Source organism: Embiotoca jacksoni, unplaced genomic scaffold (assembly GCF_022577435.1).
Source record: "Embiotoca jacksoni isolate LCO1_2020_lvr unplaced genomic scaffold, fEmbJac1.0.p SCAF_19, whole genome shotgun sequence".
NCBI classification, from domain to species: Eukaryota; Metazoa; Chordata; class Actinopteri; family Embiotocidae; genus Embiotoca; species Embiotoca jacksoni.
In genome coordinates, this window is record NW_027185329.1 from 10793318 (window position 1) to 10813906 (window position 20589).

The following is a 20589-nucleotide window of genomic DNA, read 5'->3' on the forward strand; positions in this document are numbered from 1 at the left end:
TTACCCCACATTTGTCCCCACAGACACAACACCACAGAGTGAAAGGGATATATTTTTGGGGTGACCTCTATTGTCGCTGGCTTTAATCCTGGCTGCACCACCGTCCAGTGGGACAAAGGGGAGAGTGAGCGGCAGGATGCCAGTCGGCGGTTCCCCCAACGCTACACACAAAGCGATTGCCACAGGGTTATGAGTAGAACGTCAGTGTGGCCCGTAGAGCTCTTGCTGGGAACGATGCAAGCTTAGACCCACGCCAAGCCAGGGCTCCGGCAGCACTTTGAAGAATAGAAAGTGGATGAAAGAGAGGGCCACAATGAATATCTAAAACACCCCCATTCAGGCAGACCTTGAGAATCACAGGTTGCCTCAGTGGTCGGTCCTCCTCTGTTCTCTCGCTCTTTCTGTTCCCTTCTTCACCTTGGGCTGAGAATTTGCTGAGGTCTGCAGTTTCCTCTGAGAACTCTTAGAAATGGAAAGAAGGACAACAAGACGGGGGGCAGACTTTTACAGAATAGCTTCGTCAAAGCTGGCGTGACCCAGACCTGGCCCAAGATGCTCTCACTGCTCTGCTAATGGCCTGCATCAGCAAAAAGACAAAAGGAACTTGGCAATTATTAGATTTAAGGGCTGGCTGCAGTGAATGGGGAAGTCCAAATGAAGTCATTGTACGCTGATGGAGGAGCTGGAGCTTAGCTGAGGTTCATCTGCAGACCAATACCCAGGCCTCGAATAATTAACCAGAAACAGCTATTAATCTTAACCAATGACAGTGCCTGAAACAATGAGGACTGACCAATCATTGAGCCCTTGTCCACCCTGGGGACCTGGGCTCACAGCTGTGGGAGCATCCGTGACACTGGGGAGGAGGAACCGAAGTAGTTTAACCATAATGTATCAGCCTCACTGAGTGCAGAGTGCAGTGATGGATGAATTGCAGTGGCTATGAGTGAAGACATTGAGAGACAAATGTCACAAAGCCAGTGGGAAAAACCGTGCTTGAATGTTTCGCTGACAGTGCAATTTCCCTGTTTTTGTAAGACATGACAGTATCTTATGATTTAACAAATATAAGTGGAAAAATAAGCATCAGAGTGACAAGATAATATAAATGTGATCTGAGATCCAGGTCACCAGTCTTCAGACTTGTAGTATTGCAGGTTTTTATCCTGCTTGGTCATATTATTGCATATGTGTCTTTCAAGTAATCCAGATAAGAAAGTTCGGTTGAAAACTATCTGGTAAAACAAAAAAAACCAAAAAAAAACCACTCTGCTGCAGAAGTGTAACATTCTGGATTCTTGTCACTGACAAGACCTACATGGGTAAACCAAAATACTACAACAGTGATTAAATACAGGGAACATCCATTCTAATTTGGAGAGATTGTAGTCTCAGAAGAATGACTTCAAATATATGAATAGAAAAGGTCACACTGAAGTGAAAACTAAGGTTCAAAAAGGAAAAAAAAATATGAGACAAAAGAGTGGTAGCAGCACACAGGTGTCTGAACCAAGTGGGGAGGAATGAAAGCTGCAGGATATCTGAAGCACATGAAGCAACTCCCCACCCTGAGTTCATCCCTTTACACATTATTATGAAAACATACATGTGGGAAATTGCTGCTCTCCAATACCCATGCAAATAGCCCACAGCAAGTTGTGAGAAATATAAAGATCAGACAGATAACATGTTCACTACAGTGACGTAAAACCTTTTTACACATTCAGATTCAAAACACTAATCAGTTTTTTTTTCAGCATGCTTACATTTTTGAAGAGAGTATGGTGGCTGATGGCTGACTTTGGCCAAAACATCTCAAACACAAAAGTCTTATGCTCAAGTATGCTTCCAGGTGTGTATTCATTTGTTTGCATGGTCAGATTTCTTATCTATACATTCTATGATTAGTCAGTCCATCATAGCTTTTGAATGAGCAGTGGTCAGATTTTAAGATATCATGAACAAACTGCTGCTGCATCTCACTGCTTTATGCTTTTATCTATTATACGGGAGATGAGTGAAAAGGGCAGAAGGAGGACAGGGAGGGGAAACGGAGGTATCTTGAGAGACCTATGGGAGGCGGCTCTGGGGAGGTGGTATAGTATGTGGCAGACCCCTGGCACACACGCCACCTCCACTTTCCACGCTGCTCACTCTCCTGATGCAGGGCTCCCCCGGTGCCCCTGCCCTCCTCCCAGCACCGCTTTGTGTGCCCGCATAATCTCCCGGCAAAGGAGGCGACGCAGGTGGTCCCATCTCAGTGAAGGCTCACCTCCCCCTCCATCCTCTGTGTTCTTGTCTCTCCACCCTGGCTGCCTGCATCCTCTCCCTCTTCAGCCCCCGGCGTGGCGACACAAAGAGACACCTCCCTGGCAGAGATAAACCTATTTCAGAGATGCCGAGGGGGAACCTGACGCTCCCCGCCTCTGGTTCCCTTGTTCCCCTTCATCTCTCTCTCTCTCTCTTTTGCTCTCATGCTCCCAGGGAGAGTTGAGCTGAGCCGCGCTGGGTTTCAAGCACCATTAGCGCCTCAGTGGTGTGTGTATTTGTGTGTTTGTGTCTGTTTGTCTTTTTCGGTGAAGGTTCAAAGGGTTCTGCCTCTATAGTTCACCAGTCAACCTGATCCACGGGGAACTGACGAAGCGCGGGGGCGGGGGGTGAGGGGTGGGGAGGGGAGGGGTGGGGGGGTTTAAGTGGAGGTTACACAGAGTAGTACAGATGTCACCCCTCACCATGCAGGATGGTCCAAATGAGGGTGGTTAGAAAGGAAATGAAGGCACTCTTTTCTTTTTCTTTTTTTTTATCACAAAGGTCCCAAAGAAGGAGAACATTTCTAAATATCTAAACTTCATCCTCAAACATATTGTGTCTCACTATGTTTAAAGTATTTAATCCAAAGATTTAATAAATCGTTGAAAACTTTATATGCAAATTCACTGCAAGAACTAATGTTTTTTCCAATTATATATATTAAAAAAAAAAGGAGTTAGTTCAAGTTTAAAAATAACTAATAAGATGTGTGGAATAGGAGTTAAGTTGACATCACACCTTATTTCGCGCCTCAAACAGTTTCACCAAAGTCATATACAACTGAAAAGAAAACAAACACACTAATGACTGCTAGAGAAGTAATTACCTACTTCAAGGATATAAGGGCAAAGTCCATATCACTCAGTGGGAAAATGCTAACATGGTTTCTCCTTTGCCCTGACATCATTGTTATCACACCCTCCACTACCCACTTCAAACAAATCAGACATGGAAAATTGTCTGGTATTCCCCCCTGGGCGCTCCCAATCATGGCATCAAAGGCATGACGCAAGGCCAGGACAAAATGGGAGCCATTATAGCTAATTAGCTGCTGCCCTTTAAAGCATGGGGACCTGCTGGCCGCCGGAGCTCTGAGTGTGTGCCGGAGCAAACGCCACTGATAGCTCCCACGTACAGGAGGAGAGGGGGAGGAGAGAGGGGCGAGTTACACAGGAGGTACAAGAAAGAAAGGAGGATGAGGCGGATGGTGAATAAGCTGGAAAGCATGCATCCAATTAAAAAAAAAAAAAAAAAAAAAGTTTCCTGCAAGTGATGGAGGAAGTGCGCGGGAGAAATAAAATGGGGCAGGGGGAGGAGACGGGTGGGAGGGGTAGGGGGGGGGGGGGATTGCAGGGTCATTGGAAGATGGAGCAGGGAAAATTGGGGTGGAGTTTGAGGCACTGAGCTCCACACAATGAAAAGAGCTCCTTTTTTCCCTGCCAACATCCACTTGGGCATTCTTCAAGCTCACCCAAGCAGAACTCTATCACACGCACACACACACACACACACACACACACACACCACACACATACACACACACACACACACACACAAACACACACACACACACACACACACACACACACACACACACACACACACACACACACAACCCCACCCACCATAAAATTTACTTATAACCCCGACGCATCATCTCCAACCCACCTCAACTTTATCACACACGTGAAGGTCTGCCTGCCTCCCTCTGCTCATCTGTCATCATGCTCCTAAGGTTACAACAACCTTAAACCACAGACATACACTCATATACACACACACACACACACACACACACACACATACACACACACACACACACACACATACACACACACACGCACACACACACACACACACACACACACACACACACACACACACACACACACACACACACACACACACACACACAGAGATGCAATAGATAAGGAGAGGACACACATGGCGACACACGCAAACATTTACTGAGATTCAAACACATTCAAAGTTAGTCAAACACTACATGCCCCCCCCCCCCCCCCCCCCAGCTCGTCTCAGCCTGTATGTGCAGGCAGAGTGTAATCACCCCTCCATTCAGTTTACCCATGTCTGTGCTCTTCAATTTTTTTGTATCGTTTTATTTAACTCACTGTAGAGCATCATCATGACCTATCCTGTCGAGTTATATGACTTTTCATTACTTTGATTATGTTGACGTTATTTATTTATTTTCTGAAATCAGAAATAAATTTAAAGCAAAACAAACATCCACCAAAATGCAAAAAAAAAAAATCAAAAATAAAAAAACATTTTGTTTAGTTATTTCCATGTGTTGGGTTCACATGCTGTATGTCAAGAATGTTCTTTGCCCAAATTCAGAAACCTCTATGTTTCCAAAACTCAGCAATGATAAAATCATCAACATAAGTTAAAAGAAAATCTGTAAGACTGACATGCCTTCTCAACAGAGCCATGCTCAGGTCTCTTCAGTTCAACAGTCTGTACTTAAATAGCAGATATCTCACAGCTTGGTCACAGAGTAAGTCTTCCGTGCTGAGGATTCAGATAAAGTTTCATTTAATCTAATCTTTTCTTATATTGCATGCCTCCTTTTCAACTACCACCACTACACGCCTGATTGTTTATTCATTTCCTCCCAAGCACAGCCTTAAGATCTCCAGAAACAGTACAGATACTAAGAGGAACAGAAGTCAAGGCCTCGTACACCCACATATCCAATCTGTCCTTACCAAATGAGCGCCGACGGATGATTTCCTGTGCGCTGGAATCCTTAACCTCTTATTCCCAGCCCCAAGGCCGGTGGGAGACTTGTGGAGGGGTTAGAGGTCCGGCATCTTTTCACACATCTTTGCAGACATAAAGAGCAAACAAACCTCAGGGTCTTTATCACTGAAATCTAAACCCCATGGCTGATTTTATGTCTGTGGGCTGAGGCTGGGGGATGCAGCGATGACCACCTGTTCTCTGTTTTTCCTCGTAGTCGCTTTTGTCATGGGCTTTACATTCTTTCAAACCATTACGGGCCCAGGGCGAAACTTAAGCTTTTGCCAATTTCTCCCTCACTGCCCCATATATGAGAACCTATACAGTCTCCTTTCAGAGGCTTCTTATGTGTCTGTCTTCGCTTGAGGGAAATTAAAAACACAGAGAAAAGGGTTATCTTATAGGTCTTACAGTTTCACCACGAGTATCACAGGAGTTGTTGCCGCTGAATGATATTGGAGAGGCTTTTTTTTTTTTTTTTTTAAACAAAAGCATTGATTTACAGGGGGTTCTCCTTTGTGAGTCATGGAAGCATTTATTGAAGAACTTTTGGGGGGGTTTAACAGGAGACAGTGAAAAAGGCCTCCTCATGCATATAGATTCCATCAACCAGCCATAAAAAGTGTGGAGAGAGGAGTCTCATTTATGGGGTAACATGGTTACATTTTACTGCTCTGTGGCATTGAGGCAGTGAGGACGCCTCCTTTGTTTGCTGCACGGTTGCGGCAGACAATGATCGAGGCGTGTGGAGCGTAGGAATGTCCTTACTGTAGACACTCTCGGAAGTCGGGTTCGAGTGTGCGTCTGTCTGTCGCTTTGTCCTTCTGTCAGTGTGTGTCCATTTTCATGACAGATAGGACTGTGGGAAAAGTGCCCTTACAAACAGTGTCTATTGTCTACCCTCCATTTATTTGCGGCGCGGTTCATTCCGCTGATAAGTGATGGGGAGAACCGTAGATGAAACAAATTCAATCCACTGCAGCATTGTGACTCGCTTACATGAATCACTTCTGATTAGCCTCAAGCCGGCATGGCCGAGCCGTCAGTGGAGCTGCACAATCACACGGAGGCCTCGCAAAAATCAGGAATCTCTGTCCCATTGAACACCAGTCACTTCTCGGCCTGTTTCGGTCTCACTACAGAGGCGTTCATAAAACACTGTCAGGCCTCTCTGTCACTGTCGTCACATGGTCAGCCATAATGGGCTCTGACTATTATTAATACAGGACCTGAAGCACTCCCAGCTACATCCAGGGGTTCACCATAAAATATGTTAATCAAATCGGGCCCCTGGGGCCCCTCAAAGGGAGCTTTAACACAAATTGAATATCACTGATGGCTTCGTAGGAGGGGTTGGTCTCAAAGGGGGGAGGCCCTAACCCTGTTAGTCACACGGGTCGGCGCTCAATGATGCTGCATATTTCCAGTCACTGTCAATTACCCTGATATCGTCTGTGGAGGGTCGCACGCAGCCAGCGCTTCAGGAGGAAAGAGAGAGTGCTCAGCAACTGGTGGCTGGATCTGTCGAGCACGTGGGAAAATCAGAGTAGGTGTGTGTGTTTGTGTGTGTGAGAGAAAGAGAGATTTTGTGGTCTTCAGAACAAATCGTCACCCCAGGATGCCACATGCTAATCACACTAATTTCTCCTGGCTGAGTTAAGAAGGAAGTGAACAGACCAGCTTAAATGAGTAATTATCTGATTATGCAATCTATGACAGCTCTGTTTCATGGAGACTGGGTAATAATGATGCCTGTACAGGATTCAACTTGGGTCTATAGACAATATGTCTTTTCTACGAATAAAAGCAGCTGACCATCTAAAAGCAGTTAAACATCTCTCACTAGTAGCAATGAAGCCGCTCCGAGACTCGAAAGGAGCTGAACCCCATCAGCCGACAACATTGCCTAAATATAGCGCTGTAGCAACGGCCAGAATAGTTTTTCAGATGTATCTCTACATCAGCCTACGATGCGCACAGTCTAATTATAATTAAATTTACTGTGACTGAATATGAAGCTTGACTTTTTCTTTGTGAATCTCGAAAGAAGCGGAAAATTGCAGAGTTTACAGAATTAAAGTGCAAAGTTCACTTCAAAATAAAGTACGGCCAATTAGTTTGTTTCAGTTCATTTGGAGAAGTGAAACACAACTGTCAATACATTTCAGGTTGTACTGTAGCAGTTAACCACGATCACAAAACAACATCTGACAAAATCTTTAAAAAAAGAGTCTTCTCTCCAAATGAAATCCATGGCAAACCGTGTTTTAAAGCTGTGCTCTACGTACAGAAATGTCTGCAACATAATCAGTGTGCATCGACGTACTTCGTCAACATTTAAGAACAGCGGAACAAGCTGTGTATTTATCCAAATGTTGGTGAAAATGTGAGCATCTAGAGGACACTGACCACTGAGCCTGCATGACAGAAGGGAAGTTTGTTTCCTCTTTTTTTTCCTACTCTGAAAACGTATTTCTGCCATATGGCGAACAGAAAAGTAAACTAAATAGCCACCCGTAATGGATAATATTTCAAACCCAAAAAGATCCACCAAGATCTTTACTTTAACGCAAGTGGCAACCAACAGCGACTCACCATTGGTTTGTGAACAGCCGTTATGAAGCCTCGAGTTCGGATTTTGGTCATCGGCATCTTGCTAGTTCCAAGTGGTTTGGAGCCGGTAGTGACCATATTTGGACGAGCTGGGGAGGAGTGAGCGGTGGATCTGATTGATCTGATTGGAAATCCGATGACATTACATCCCGCCCACCTGTAAACCTAAAAACAGACACGCCCCCAAAAACACCGATTTTTGAGGCTTAACATCTAATTAATGAGGGGGTTATTTTCAAATAGACCGCTAGAAAATCAATAAGAAGGAGTGACTTTAGCTAACAAGACCATAACAACTCGTGAAAAAAACAAACTTGACTTTGTAATTTATAAAGGAAGTTGAGTCTATGGAGCTGGAGGCTTTTTGGAGCCAACCTCCAGTTGTATTGCAGATTAAGGCATCAGTCTAATTTTTCAGACCCGAAAGCAATACATTCACATTTATATACAGTCAGTGCTTTGACTTTGATAAATCACTATTATCAAAAGAAAAGGGCACTCCTATAGTAAAATTCTGCAAAACCCAAGACAACATCTTGTCCAGTGGCATTTTTTAGAAAATGATTTCTTTTGACAATATCTGCCCATGGCAAATACAGAATGGTACAAGTTTGATATATAGTTATAATTAAGATGTAATTCAATTTAGGGAACAATATGGCAAATCCTTGAGAAACACAGTGGTAACACTTGAACACAGCCAACATTAATGGTTGTGATGGCACACTACATCCTGCAATGGCACTGAACTTTGGCAGTGGAAGTAAACTGACTTATCTCAGCTTTCAGAGTTGACACACAACAGCTTCCTCTACAGCTGAGAAACACAAAGAACCGAATGCTTCACGTATGTGACCACACAACACGACACCGCCAGAAACATGCCACTTATTCTTCTGAGGTCTCAGTTCCTCTGCCCACACTTGGTGGCTACATTACAGCTTCTAGGATAATCACATTGGACCTGATCCCCACAGAAACCGGGTTTTACAAGTCCAGACACCATGACAAGCTTGCCAGTCCCCCAACTCAACACACAAACACCAACACGCACGCAGACATTTGTCTCATTCATGATGCAAACCAGAGCTGAGATAACTAGGTCTTGTAGGAGTGTTGGAGAAGATGCTCCACAAAGGTGACGTTCCACCGACACATGAGGTGGGAGGCATGGTCAACGTATTTGCAAAGCAGATAGACAAACAAAGACACCCTCACCATCATACACTCGCACTCTCTAAATGACACGGACAAACTCTTTATTGTGCAGACCCTCAAACACTCACTCACACACACACGGCTTGCTTTGTGTCTACAGCGCCTTGTGGTCATATCTCTGCGGCCAGCTCCTCTGCGCTTCCCGCCACTGGCTCCAAGCAGGGAAAGAGGATTAACTGCTGGTCCACGTCACAGTTTAGACTGCTTTTGCACGGACGGAGTAGAGGGAGGTGGGATAATGCCATTTCATGTCTCTGAATACCGAGATGATGCAATGAATCTCAATGGTGAAAAGTGCGGAGGGAACAAGTAGAAACCAAACTAAAGCCAACCAAGAGAAACAAAGGAGAAGTCAGGACCAGAGGGATGTTTGAGAGGAACTCGGCAGCAGTCAGTAAAAAGTTGTTAAATTTGGAGTCCAATCAGTCTGTTGTCCTGCATGTCACCACAGCTGCTCCATGTAAATGTATACATGTGTACACGACGGAGATGAGAAATGAACAGAAGATTATTTTTTAAGTGTATCTGTTAAGCTGTGTGTGTGTGTGTGTGTGTGTGTGTGTGTGTGTGTGTGTGTGTGTGTGTGTGTGTGTGTGTGCAGAAATGTGCGATATTTTGTCTACAGAGTTGGGAAGTAATCTTACAGCCCTCAAACAGTGTGTTTTAAAAAAAAAATATTTAGATATATTTACTGCTTGTGTATATCCTCATGTGTCGTTCTGGAGTAATATTGTTTTTGATTTTGATTTCTTTCAATTTCTTTCTGTATTGGTTTGCTTCTTTTGTCTTTAATGGATTACCTGTTTCAAATCGCCTTAACTTGACTAGACAGTGTCAATTCATGTCAAATAAGTAGATTGTACTATAAACAGTCCATATAGCCACACACACCCAACAGTCTAACACATCTGAGCAAGTTTCTCTGCAGGCTCTTCATTAGTGGAGAAGTTTCCTCTTTCAGGACACATTATCATCATTTCCCATGCTGAAGTGTGAGCCATTAATTCAAAGAACACAAACAGGACTGTTTGCACAGTCAAGACTTAATCCATCAGTTTCTGCCCCGACACCTCCCCCTGTACCCCGAGCTATTGTGTGTGTGGCCTTAAAGTTAACATTACATCATTAACACCATCATCATGACTTTACAACAACAACATTCAGTATGTTGATTTACCGACATCAAGCTCACTGACTCCATCCAAGCTCCATCAGAGTGAAAAAGAGCTGGACATCCGGACCCGTTTGATGTATTCAAGGGTCAAAAAATCTGGTTTCTCTTTCCCTTCATCTCAGAGGGGCCCGAGCCTCCACGGAGGAGCTGTTAAAAGCAGGAAAATAAAACCAGCCACGCGAGGGCAGAGCTCGTAGATCATACCGCCAAACAGCATGTAAGTTGAGTGTGTTAGGGCTGTGCTTCTCCCTCCTGCTGCACTTCACAAGTCTCCCTGGGACATGTTAATTGATCTCAGACTTGCTTGCATGCGCACAGGGACACAAAACCCAACACAATAACAATGATGTAGTGTGCAAAAAGTAGTTGGCAAGCAATGCTCACCCGTATCTACACGAATATAGTAGACAAACTCCATGTGAGCTGGTACCTACTGCAACTTCTCTCAAACACACACACACACACCCAGCAGCACAAAATGTAGTCTAAATCAGTTCAAGATCCTGCCTTGTGTAAACACACATATGGGAATTTAAACAGATTCAGGCTGCATCGTTATGCACTGTATTGACAAGAAAAGAAAAACATAAAGGTCCAGAGAGTCCTATGAAGCTGACCCTGACCTCTGACTTTTGTGTGGCGGCGGGAAGAGAGAAGGTAAGCATCCTTGTTGGTCACTGCAGTATTACCGGAGTGATGCTTTCCAGTGAAAACCGAGCATTTTCAAATCTGGTTATTTGATATATTTTTTTTCCTATTTCTCAAGAAAGAGAAAAATCCTCATAATTTCTTAAGCTAAAAAAGCAGAAAAACCTGCTGGACAACCTAAAACAACACAAAACACCAAAAACTGAAAACAGGTCTATTTTTCCAAGCTCATTAAATGTTGACATTTTGTAGATAGTTTCACAGGATCGTGATGATGCTGTCACATCACTTACTACAGAACAACATGCATGACTACAATTATTTGCTTTGCAGATTTTAACATTTATAATTTGGAAAAACACACAATTGATTAATGTATAATTAATTCAGGACCCTCACGGTTGATTTTAAAGGCATGTTTCTATACCTACGATGAGTACAAAAAATATATTTGCAGAACTCTGAAGAGCCAAGTGAAAAACAGCATTCAATCATACAAGGACACAGCAAACATAGCAACCTGCGAGCACACACGAAATAGCTCCTAAGAAAATCAATATGTCGTTTTACATCTTTCACATTCAGATTGCATTATTGTTAGTTATAATCATTTCTTTTTGATCAGAATTTCCTGGTTTTGTCTGGGAACAAATCTCGGGGGTCTGACCCCAAGGTTGGAAAACTTGGATGTGAAGGATGAAAGAGAGAGGCTCAGAAGTGCTTCATGAAGAACCTCTTTGTGCAATATCAAAACCAACCAAACTGTCACCGTTGGCAGTTGTTTGGACGCTGGTGTGGTGGGAACTTGTTTGCCTTTTCTATTTGTTTGTTGTGATGGTCTCTGAGGGGGGGGAAGCCTCCCACTCAATTGGCCTTGGGTTCCAGAGTAGCTTGAGGACAGGTCATACAAAGGCGCAGTGTGATGGGGTCATCACTGTCACCGCCCAGAGTTAGAGGATATGCCAACTCTGTAACTGACAGCTGCGTATGGTTGCCATGTCCTGCTCTCCTCAAGTCACCATGCCCTGAAACCATCCACCTAAAACCATCAACAACATGTTTACGGAGCAAAACTGGGAGGATAGGCTGCAAGGATAAAAAAAATAAATAAAAAAAAAGACTACTTCTAAAGGTTGGAGACTATAAAAGAAACAATCCTCCAGAATCACAGGACCACCTTTGCTAGAGTTCTTGTTTTTGAGTGCGTGTGAGAGGCTGGGCTGGTGAGAAACATCTTGGATTTACATAGCAGTCTGCGACTTCAAACGAGGTGGCTGACATTTGAATGGGCTGGTGGTGGGAGCCTCTGGTGGGGTTTTTGTTGCCATGCAGGGTGAGCCAAGGAAAGTGGGCACACACACTACTGAGATTTGTGTGTAGACAGCTTGTCCTTTTTACTGGGCCCACAGGTTACCATAGGAGCCCGGCGCAAACCGAGTGTGTAAGAGACAAAGAGAGAGAACAATAGGGAGAGCGCATGGGAAATGAAAGCATAAGGGGGGTAACGCTCTCTGGAGTTAGATGGGTAATGAGTCACTAGGTATATGCTGCTAAGAGAGGACAGGACAACTCTGATGAGTAAGACACTAATAATAGGGGAGAGAAGATTAAGTCCATGAGATCGGGATGCCTTTTTGTAACATCATTGCAGGCTGTCTGACTCTGTTCATTGGCTACAATAGCTTTCATGGATGAGTGACATATGTGAGCCAAGTCGAATATGCTGTCCCCTGGCATCAAGGCCTCATGTGAATGCACACGTTTCCCTTTTAAGCAACTATGTCCACCCTCTGTATGAAAGATGAATCAAACTACGGAATTTGTTTTTACTCAAACCAGCTCTGCGCTGTCATCTTACAGCTGCAACATTATGAATGAATGCACTTCGAAATAAAATGTTTAATCCGCTGTCTCCTCCTTTGATCTGAATCGGAGGTTCTCCGTTTGCCAGCACGTCTAAATTAAGATCCGAGCATGTCTTTGCATCACTGCTCTCAACCGCAGGTTATCCTACTTCCAGAGATATTGTATGTGTCCCACCAGCAACAGCTGTGGAAGATGGCATTATTTTTTTCAGTCTGTCCATCTTATTTTCATGAATGTAGTATCTCAGAAACGCCTTGATGGTATTTCTTCAAATTTGGTCAAAAAAAGGTTCCCTTAGCCCCAAGGATGAACTTAGATGTTGGTGGTTGAAGGTCAAAGGTCAAGGTCACTGGGACCTTGTGTCCTTCCCGTCCAAACATCCCATTCTCGTGAACTTAACATCTCAGGAATGACTTGAGGGAACGTCTTCAAACGAGGCACAAATCTTCAGTTGAACTCAAGGATGAGCTGATAAGATTTTGGTGGTCAAAGGTCAAAGGTCACTGTGACCTCACAAAAAACATTTATGGCCATAACTCAAGAATGAATGTACTGATTCTGACAAAATTTCACAAAAATGTCTTTAGGGATACATCGATTGACAGTTATAGCCAAAAGGTCAAAGGTCAACTTCACTGTGACATCGAGTTTATGCAAAAACGCTTTTCTGGCCCTTATAACTCAGGAACAAAGGGGAAGATTAAGGTCATATTTCACATTTGGTCAGATACGAAATGGGTGACACTAATCTTGGGTCTCCACCTTCAAACCATATAGACCTATAGATCTTCTGTGCTGTTAAATTGAAGATGTGTGGAGCATCCATGTTTTCAAATTTGTAGCCTCTCTCTTCTTCAGTATTTGAAGCCTTGTCTACATTCATGGCTACACGTTCTGTCACAATCAGCTTTATTGGACAAATTCCTTCAAAGTCTTCACTACATATGAGTCTGGACAGACATGGATATCAACTGCAACTCCACTGGTTCGTGGGGGCAAACAATCACAAGGCAGTAACTCTAGTTATTCCTGGGTTGTTCCAGATATTCCATCCTTCAAATGAAATAATCAGAGAAGGAAAAATCCTTTTTTTTTATTTATTTATTTTTTTTTATCAATCTGCTCACAACTTACATCTGAACTGGAGCCATGAAGGTTCAGATGTGGTACACGTTACCTCATTTTAAATCACCAGCCAACCACTATACTCTACATAATCTGTTATATTACTGCATGAGCCAATAGAAATGATCCTGTGCATTTGTTGCCCTTGGCAAAAAAAAGGCCTTCATTTAGTGATTAGTTGATCTCAGCGTGTCACATTGATACAGAACAATGATTAAAAAAAGATCCTAAAATATGCCTGGACAGCTGTGGTTAAACATCTGACCACGTCCAACTATAACAGCGTCAACCTCAAGAGGAATAAATGTTAGTTCGGCACACAGGGAACCAAAGGGAAAACCCTTTGCTCCTGACAAGGAACACCTGTCTGAGTGAGTGTATACTCTGGAATGAGTGTAAGCCTCTGGGACAGAGGGAGGAGAGCATGTGAGTGAGTGACTGAGTGCATGTGTGTCTGTCTGTGTACAAAATCTGTGCAAATATAGTCGGGGTCAAAAATGAGCCCAAAGTAAACTTAAATTAGAGATCAAACTTTCCATTGTAATGCGCACTTGGGTCAGGACTCAGACTGCACGCACACACACACACACACACACTGATCCACTTCCGCCCGCACAAATCCAACACTTCTCTCTCCCCTCCCACAGCTTTCCCTTTCCCTGCCTGGCTGCTCCGCCGGCTGGCTGACGAGCTGTGCTGCCTGGCTCGGTGGCGGTTGCCCTGTCTATCAGTCTATTTCCAGGCTCAGGGCCCAGCGCCGAGGCAGGCAGTCAGTCAGGCGGTGTGGTGGAGGGCAGAGGGGTTGATGCGTGTGTCAGAGAGGCGCTCTCCCACATTCCCTCGGCGGCTGGCAGCAAGCCGGGCCTGCGGAGGGGGGTTCGCCTCTTTCTCACGACCTCTCAGGTTCCTGCGCTCATCTGGGAGCTATTCATTTCCTGCCAGAAAACAGCCTTCCCCTGCAACTGCAGGAGGGTGGGAGGGGAGGGGGTGAGGGGGGCCAACGGGATGGGGGGTGGGGGTGGGGGGTGGGGGGTGGAGGAAGAAGGGGAGGGAGAGGAGTTTGGCTTCAAAATGAGTCCAGGGCTTGGTACAGCAAGCCCTGGGCTTAAATCATAAAGCTCTCGCTTGTCTGGGCTGCAATCAAAGACAGCCCCAGTGATGGGCCAGGAGAGAGAGGGAGAGAGAGAAAGAAGGACTATGAGGGAGAGAGAGAGGGAGAGTGGACCATATGGTAGCACTTAGGGAGCCAAGGAGGAAGCAGAGGGGCTTTTTTTTTTTCCCCCTCTTTTCGCTCCCTGCATGCACGCGGAGTGTGGGAAAAGTTAATGGACACGCATGGCAGCTAACCCCCCGGTCGTGTTGTGACATGTGTGCGGTCACTCCAGCAGCTCGGCCACTGCACTGGGTAATTGGAGAGGCTCGTAAAGCTGTTCTCCAGAGAGGAAGAGACCGCTGAAGATGTCGGTGGGTGGGGCAGGAAAGGAGGAAAAGGGGGAACGGCGGTGAGGCAGGGTGGGAGGGCTCAGCAGCTGGGTGTTGTCCGGGTCACACCACGTGCCTCCCAGACGTCCAGTGTCCAGCTGTGGCCCCAGGGCTCAGGGCAGGAAGCTTGACATTGGTGCGAGCGCAGCTGGAATGCTGTGGGAACGTTTTGAGTGTGTGTGTGTGTGTGTGTGTGTGTGTGTGTGTGTGTGTGTGTGTGTGTGTGTGTGTGTGTGTGTGTGTGTCTGCGAGTGTAAGTGCTCGTGTTGAAAAGCTCTGACTCACAGGAGGCCATCTCTTACCCGGTGTGGCAAGCTTTTCCTTAAACACCTCCCTATTTAACTCCCCACAACCTCACCTATCGTGCCCTTTGGCCAGGCATGTCCTCACCCAGCAGCCTCCATAATCACACACACAAAACGGATGCACGCACAGGCACGAGCACACACATGGCTTCGATCAAACATGGATGCATGGCCCCCTGTAAAAAGGTGTGATGGAAATTCAAAATGATGGCACTTATCCACACTTTGTGCCTCTTAGCACACTGATAATTGCGAACACCTGCACCCCCCTCCCCGCACACACCTCCTTCAAAGAAAGGCCACACTCAGATAGCTGGAGGGGGCATACACACCTGGGCAGAGCAGAGCGCTACCACATGGCTCGGTGGCGATGTGTTTAACATGTCCTTTTGCTGTCAACCCCCCCTGGCATCAAGGAACTCCCTCAGCTCTGATTAAAGACACAGCCCTCGGGCTCCTCTCTGCTCCACACTGTCAGGAGATTAATGCTGTTGCTGATGTGAAAGCTGCCTAAACAGCGGAAATCCTCATAATGAGGATTTTTCTTTTAGGGACTTGATCACGTCAAATTGTGGTTGTTGGGTAATCTCCTCTTTAGAAAGGTTTGAGGTGAAAGAGCAACTGCTTCTTTGCCTCTATAAGTGACCGTTCAGCTTCGTATCACAATAAAACGTGCTCAAAATATTCAAACAAAAAAATTCATTTTAGATAACAACGACATCAGTTTTGATCAAGCCCTGCAGCGATGTTCTTCCAAGTCAATTCGCTCACAAACACAACCTCAACACAAAACACAAACCTCCAATGTCTTCACTTGTGAAACAACAATTAGGCTATTTCCGTTTCCTTAACTATCTCTTGCATTAGACAAAGGCTAAGCACAGTTTCACGATGAGACAACAACACATCAGCAGCCATTCGTGCTCCACTCCATTGATCTGCCGCCATCAATCAGATTGCAATATACTTCTCCGCTGCTAGATGGCGTAAGTGACCTCTGTAAAGCTCCAGTTTCCGCAGGGAAAGGCCAAACAGCTGGGCTTTCAGTGAGCACCAACAGATAATCTTGTTGCCGTGTCTTGATAAATTACAGCACCGCTGTCTGCTGCCTTCCTCACTTATTTCGATAATAAAAATTACAATTAGGCCACAGTTTACGAACAGTCTGGTCCCGCGCCACTTACAGTGAGGGAACATGTTCTGTTTTGCTCAGACTCGGCACCCCCCGATATACATTTTGCCTCTTATTATAAAACACTTGAGTTTTGCACACATTGAACCAGAAACAATGAGGGTCAGAGGACGGTGGACCCGTCCCAACAAAACGTATTTTTCTTTTATGTTCGAGCAAAGTATTATTACTGATAATGGCGAAATAAGTTTAGGTTTTAAAAACAGTCCATATCAATTTCAGAAGTTATAAGCCAATTGTTGATTTCATGTGTAGACATCCCACTCAATAGAAAGTCATTTTGAAAAACTGAGTGGAAGTTTCTGATGGCCACAACTCGGTGCTGCTTTCACACACATAACGGCGACTCGTCTGAGCACCAAATAAACTATATTGACACGCCGAAAAGTGGAATACGTTCAATCCATCAATGAGTAGATCACGTTGTTTCCCCAACAAATAAGGCAGGGACATGTTTTTAATATCTTTACAAATTTATTTGTCTTCCAAAACGAAGAACATCATAAGAGCATTGAACATATCTTTGGCATCACACAGTAAAAAAAAGACAACTCAAATATATAAAAAAAATGCAGTGAACGGACTTCCACAATACAAATCCCATTTCAATATGAACTTTACTCCCTTGTTAGCTGTACAAATATAGTGCATACTCTTTCCATTATACAAGAAAAAAACCGAAATAAAAAAAACAACTTTCTACCATTGAACAAAGAGAGAACTAGTAAGCGTCATTTTAAAGTCTCTGTGGTTACATCTCCACTATTCACCAAGGTCGCCACACTGAATCCGTGTTGCCTGACGGGGCTCCGGGGGAAACCGCAGCCGGGACAGGCACCGGCGTGCTGACGTTGTTGGCGTACACGGGAATAACGGGGCCGTTAGGCGCAAACGCCGCGTTGGGTATGAGGAAAGCAAACTGTCCGTCTGTGGCAGGCACAATCTGGAAACCGCCGTACACTTTGGTGGCGTCTGAAGGTAAACTGGCGGGCGAGGAGCCTCCTTTACAAGACACCGGGTTCATGGGCAAGACCTGCGGAGACGAGCTGGGGATCTGCACCATGGACTGGCCGAAGGAGGGATGTGTTGGCCCGGCGTTGGAGGGGTGTTGGTGCTGATGCTGGCTGGGATAGTTCATGGCGTTGATCTGGGTCATGCAGTTGGCCAAGTGGCCGAGGAGCCGCGTCCTGACCTCGGTGTTGACACCCTCGCAGGTGGAGAGGAAGCGGGTGACTTCATTCATGCATTCACTGAATCCGGCGCGATATTTTCCCAAGACAGTGGGGTCGGTGTTCAGAGCAGCTGCAGAGAACACGGAAAGGGATCTCTAAGTCAGGTGCACTTTTTAAAAAAAAAAATTATTATTCTGTTAAATGTGTGAAAGTCTGTACAAAATTAAGAAGGACGATCTTGAAGCGCGTTTGTTAAACCAGCCCAGATCACGATCTAAACGCACAGCTAAAGACAGATTAGTCCAAGAAATGGAATTTTACCGGTCATCTGAGCCCTCTGAAGGTTCCGGAGATGCTTCACCGTCATCTCCAGGATGTCCGCCTTCTCCAGTTTGGAGTGTCTGGAGCTCTGAGGGAGCGGAAAACACACACATGGTTAGGATTACGCGCTCACCTCCTTACCGTTTCCCAGCGGTAGTTTGGAAATCTATTAATAGCAGGGACGACGACCGAGTACTTACATCTTTTTTGAGAGCATCCAGGATGAGAGTTTTCAGCTGTCCCAAGCTCTCGTTGATTCTGGCTCTTCTCCTCTTTTCCATTATTGGCTTCGAGGACTAAAAGTAAAAACGAAATTGACACAAACTGTTAAAAATCCTGTCTTGTCTCTCGTGTGTACAAGCTGAAATCCTTGCTTTGTGCAAAATTGTGTCCAAAAATGAATATGAAGCTTTAGATGGCAGTGACAGATACATGTCTCCTAATATAAGCTCAATACCAACCTTTCTATGTTCCGAGGCTGTCTTGGGTTTATCGGGGGTTGTGTTCATGCTTGCCGGGGTTGCAGCAACCGGAGAGGAGGAGGTTTTTTCCATCATATCGGCAGGCATCTTCTTTTATTAGAAATATCCCACAAAACCACAGCAAATTACGGTCCACTTATGCAGGGGAAAATTGGGGGGGGGGTGGGTGAATATTTTCAGCTTGAGATATTCACAAGTCCTTTCTGCGTCAAAAGAAAAGAAATCCTGAGATGTGTATCAAGTTAAAATCCGTCAGAGCGATGCGCAGCGGCAGCGGCTACCAGGAGCGGATGCAGTCTCTCTGTTGGGCTCTCCGCGTGTGGCTTGTATTTATATCTCGCACTGCACGCGAACGGCTCGTGTGAAACTTCCCAAACTTTCTTTCCCACAGTAACTTTCCACCAATCAGGGCGAGGGACACGCGGCCCGAGGGAGGACGGCTCGTGGTCGGCGCCCTCCCATTGGTTGTTTGGCCACTGGAGCTGGCGGCCAATGGCGCACGGCCCGGGTTCAGGGCACAGCCGGGGAAACTGCCTTCAGTCTTCAATCATCGCAGCGTTTACATATTAACAGTGGAGCCACTGCCTGGGCACCGCCACCAGGAGCGGGAAGAAGGACTTCTTAACCACCAGACAGGCTCTATCAGCAGACGGTTCAATCAAATAATAACTACAATATATGCAAATGATTAGAAATACTACAACAGCAATAACAACAACTTTCTTCCCCACAATCTTGACTTCCAACTCTTGTGGGCTGTGGTACAGAATTTAAGTGTCCTGAATGTAATGGCAACTGCTTAAAAAAAATAAAAAAAATTATATATCGTTTTAAAGGAAGTGGTAGCCAATAATGGCAAACAGGGTTTCAGTCACGTGCATTGGAGGAACAGGAGGGAGCAGTTTTGTCTTATCTTTACACCAAAGTTTGGTCGTGTTATAAATCAATAAAAGAAATTTAGGATGACAACTCATGACAACTAAAAGACACCACATGAGAATCCTTCCACATACACAGCACAATCATCATATTCCCAGAGTATCTTTAATTTGGCTGACCCTGAGGGAGGATGTGTGTGGGGGGGGGGGTTAAATGCGCACACTCCATTTCCACGTTACTGTAGTTTTCTGACTCTGTGGTACAAATTTTGGCACTTAATCATCTGTCGGTGTTGTGAATGTGGAGCACGTGCCAGGATGTTTTATGAGCGCGGTGGTTGGAGGTTTGGCCGTCGGGCTGCCGGGGGGCCGCCGGGCCAGGGAGGAGGGTGAATGGGGTGAGGGGAGGGTATGTGGCGGCGGCGGCGGTGGTTTACATTAGAGGGGAAGGTAAATAGCAGCTGCTGTTTTAAAAGCCTGGGAAAACCACGCCTACAGAGAGAGCTGGATCGGGCTCCCTTATCGGAATGTGAGCCAGAGCAGAGATATTTCTGAGCCCGGAGAGCTCATACGATCACACCGATGCCTCCTCCTCCTCCTCCTCCTCCTCCTTCCCGCTTATGGCCGCCCCACAGCGTTCAAGGCTTTTTTAGATTTCAGGTCATAATTTCATTTGCTTATCTTTATTGCAGATAGAGAGATGTAAGAAAAGACGAGCATAACAAGAAAGAAACAGCACCCGCAATTATGTCTTAAAAGTCCAATGAAGGGCAGAGGAGCGACATTTTTCAGATTGTGCAACTCCGGACACAAACAAGGAAGTTTGACAGACCTGAGCGCTCTGTAATATAGTCTGCCTTTCACCAAGTTTGAGTGTCTTCAAGTTTGAGGAGTCCTTGAGGTGATTATCACACATCCTTGTGTTCTCTTACTTCAGAAAAATAAAACAATGACTTCACGACCAACAAAAGAGCGCTTGCTGTCTGATTCCCGAATTATTCAATAATACGAATACTTAATAATATCATTGTTTATGA

The 20589-nt window shown here is 45.2% G+C and overlaps 1 protein-coding gene across 1 annotated transcript; it reads right to left on the reverse strand.

Annotated features, from left to right (window-relative positions):
- Positions 1-17122: 17122 nt before the first annotated feature.
- her6 (hairy-related 6) lies at positions 17123-18991 on the reverse strand. The gene is made up of 4 exons (XM_069153455.1): positions 18654-18991; positions 18393-18488; positions 18193-18280; positions 17123-18001 (listed from the first exon to the last, which is right to left on the reverse strand). The coding sequence occupies exons 1-4, from the start codon at positions 18759-18761 to the stop codon at positions 17466-17468; spliced, it is 828 nt and encodes a 275-aa protein (XP_069009556.1). The 5' UTR covers positions 18762-18991; the 3' UTR covers positions 17123-17465.
- Between the last annotated feature and the right edge of the window lie 1598 nt (positions 18992-20589).

Excerpts from the sequence above, each read along its gene's own strand:
- her6 (XM_069153455.1), bottom strand. The coding sequence starts at position 18,761 with ATGCCTGCCGATATGATGGAAAAAACCTCCTCCTCTCCGGTTGCTGCA. Across the intron at positions 18,489-18,653 it reads CAGCCTCGGAACATAGAAAG|TCCTCGAAGCCAATAATGGA; the intron begins GTTGGTATTGAG and ends TTTTACTTTTAG. Across the intron at positions 18,281-18,392 it reads TGGATGCTCTCAAAAAAGAT|AGCTCCAGACACTCCAAACT; the intron begins GTAAGTACTCGG and ends CCGCTCCCTCAG.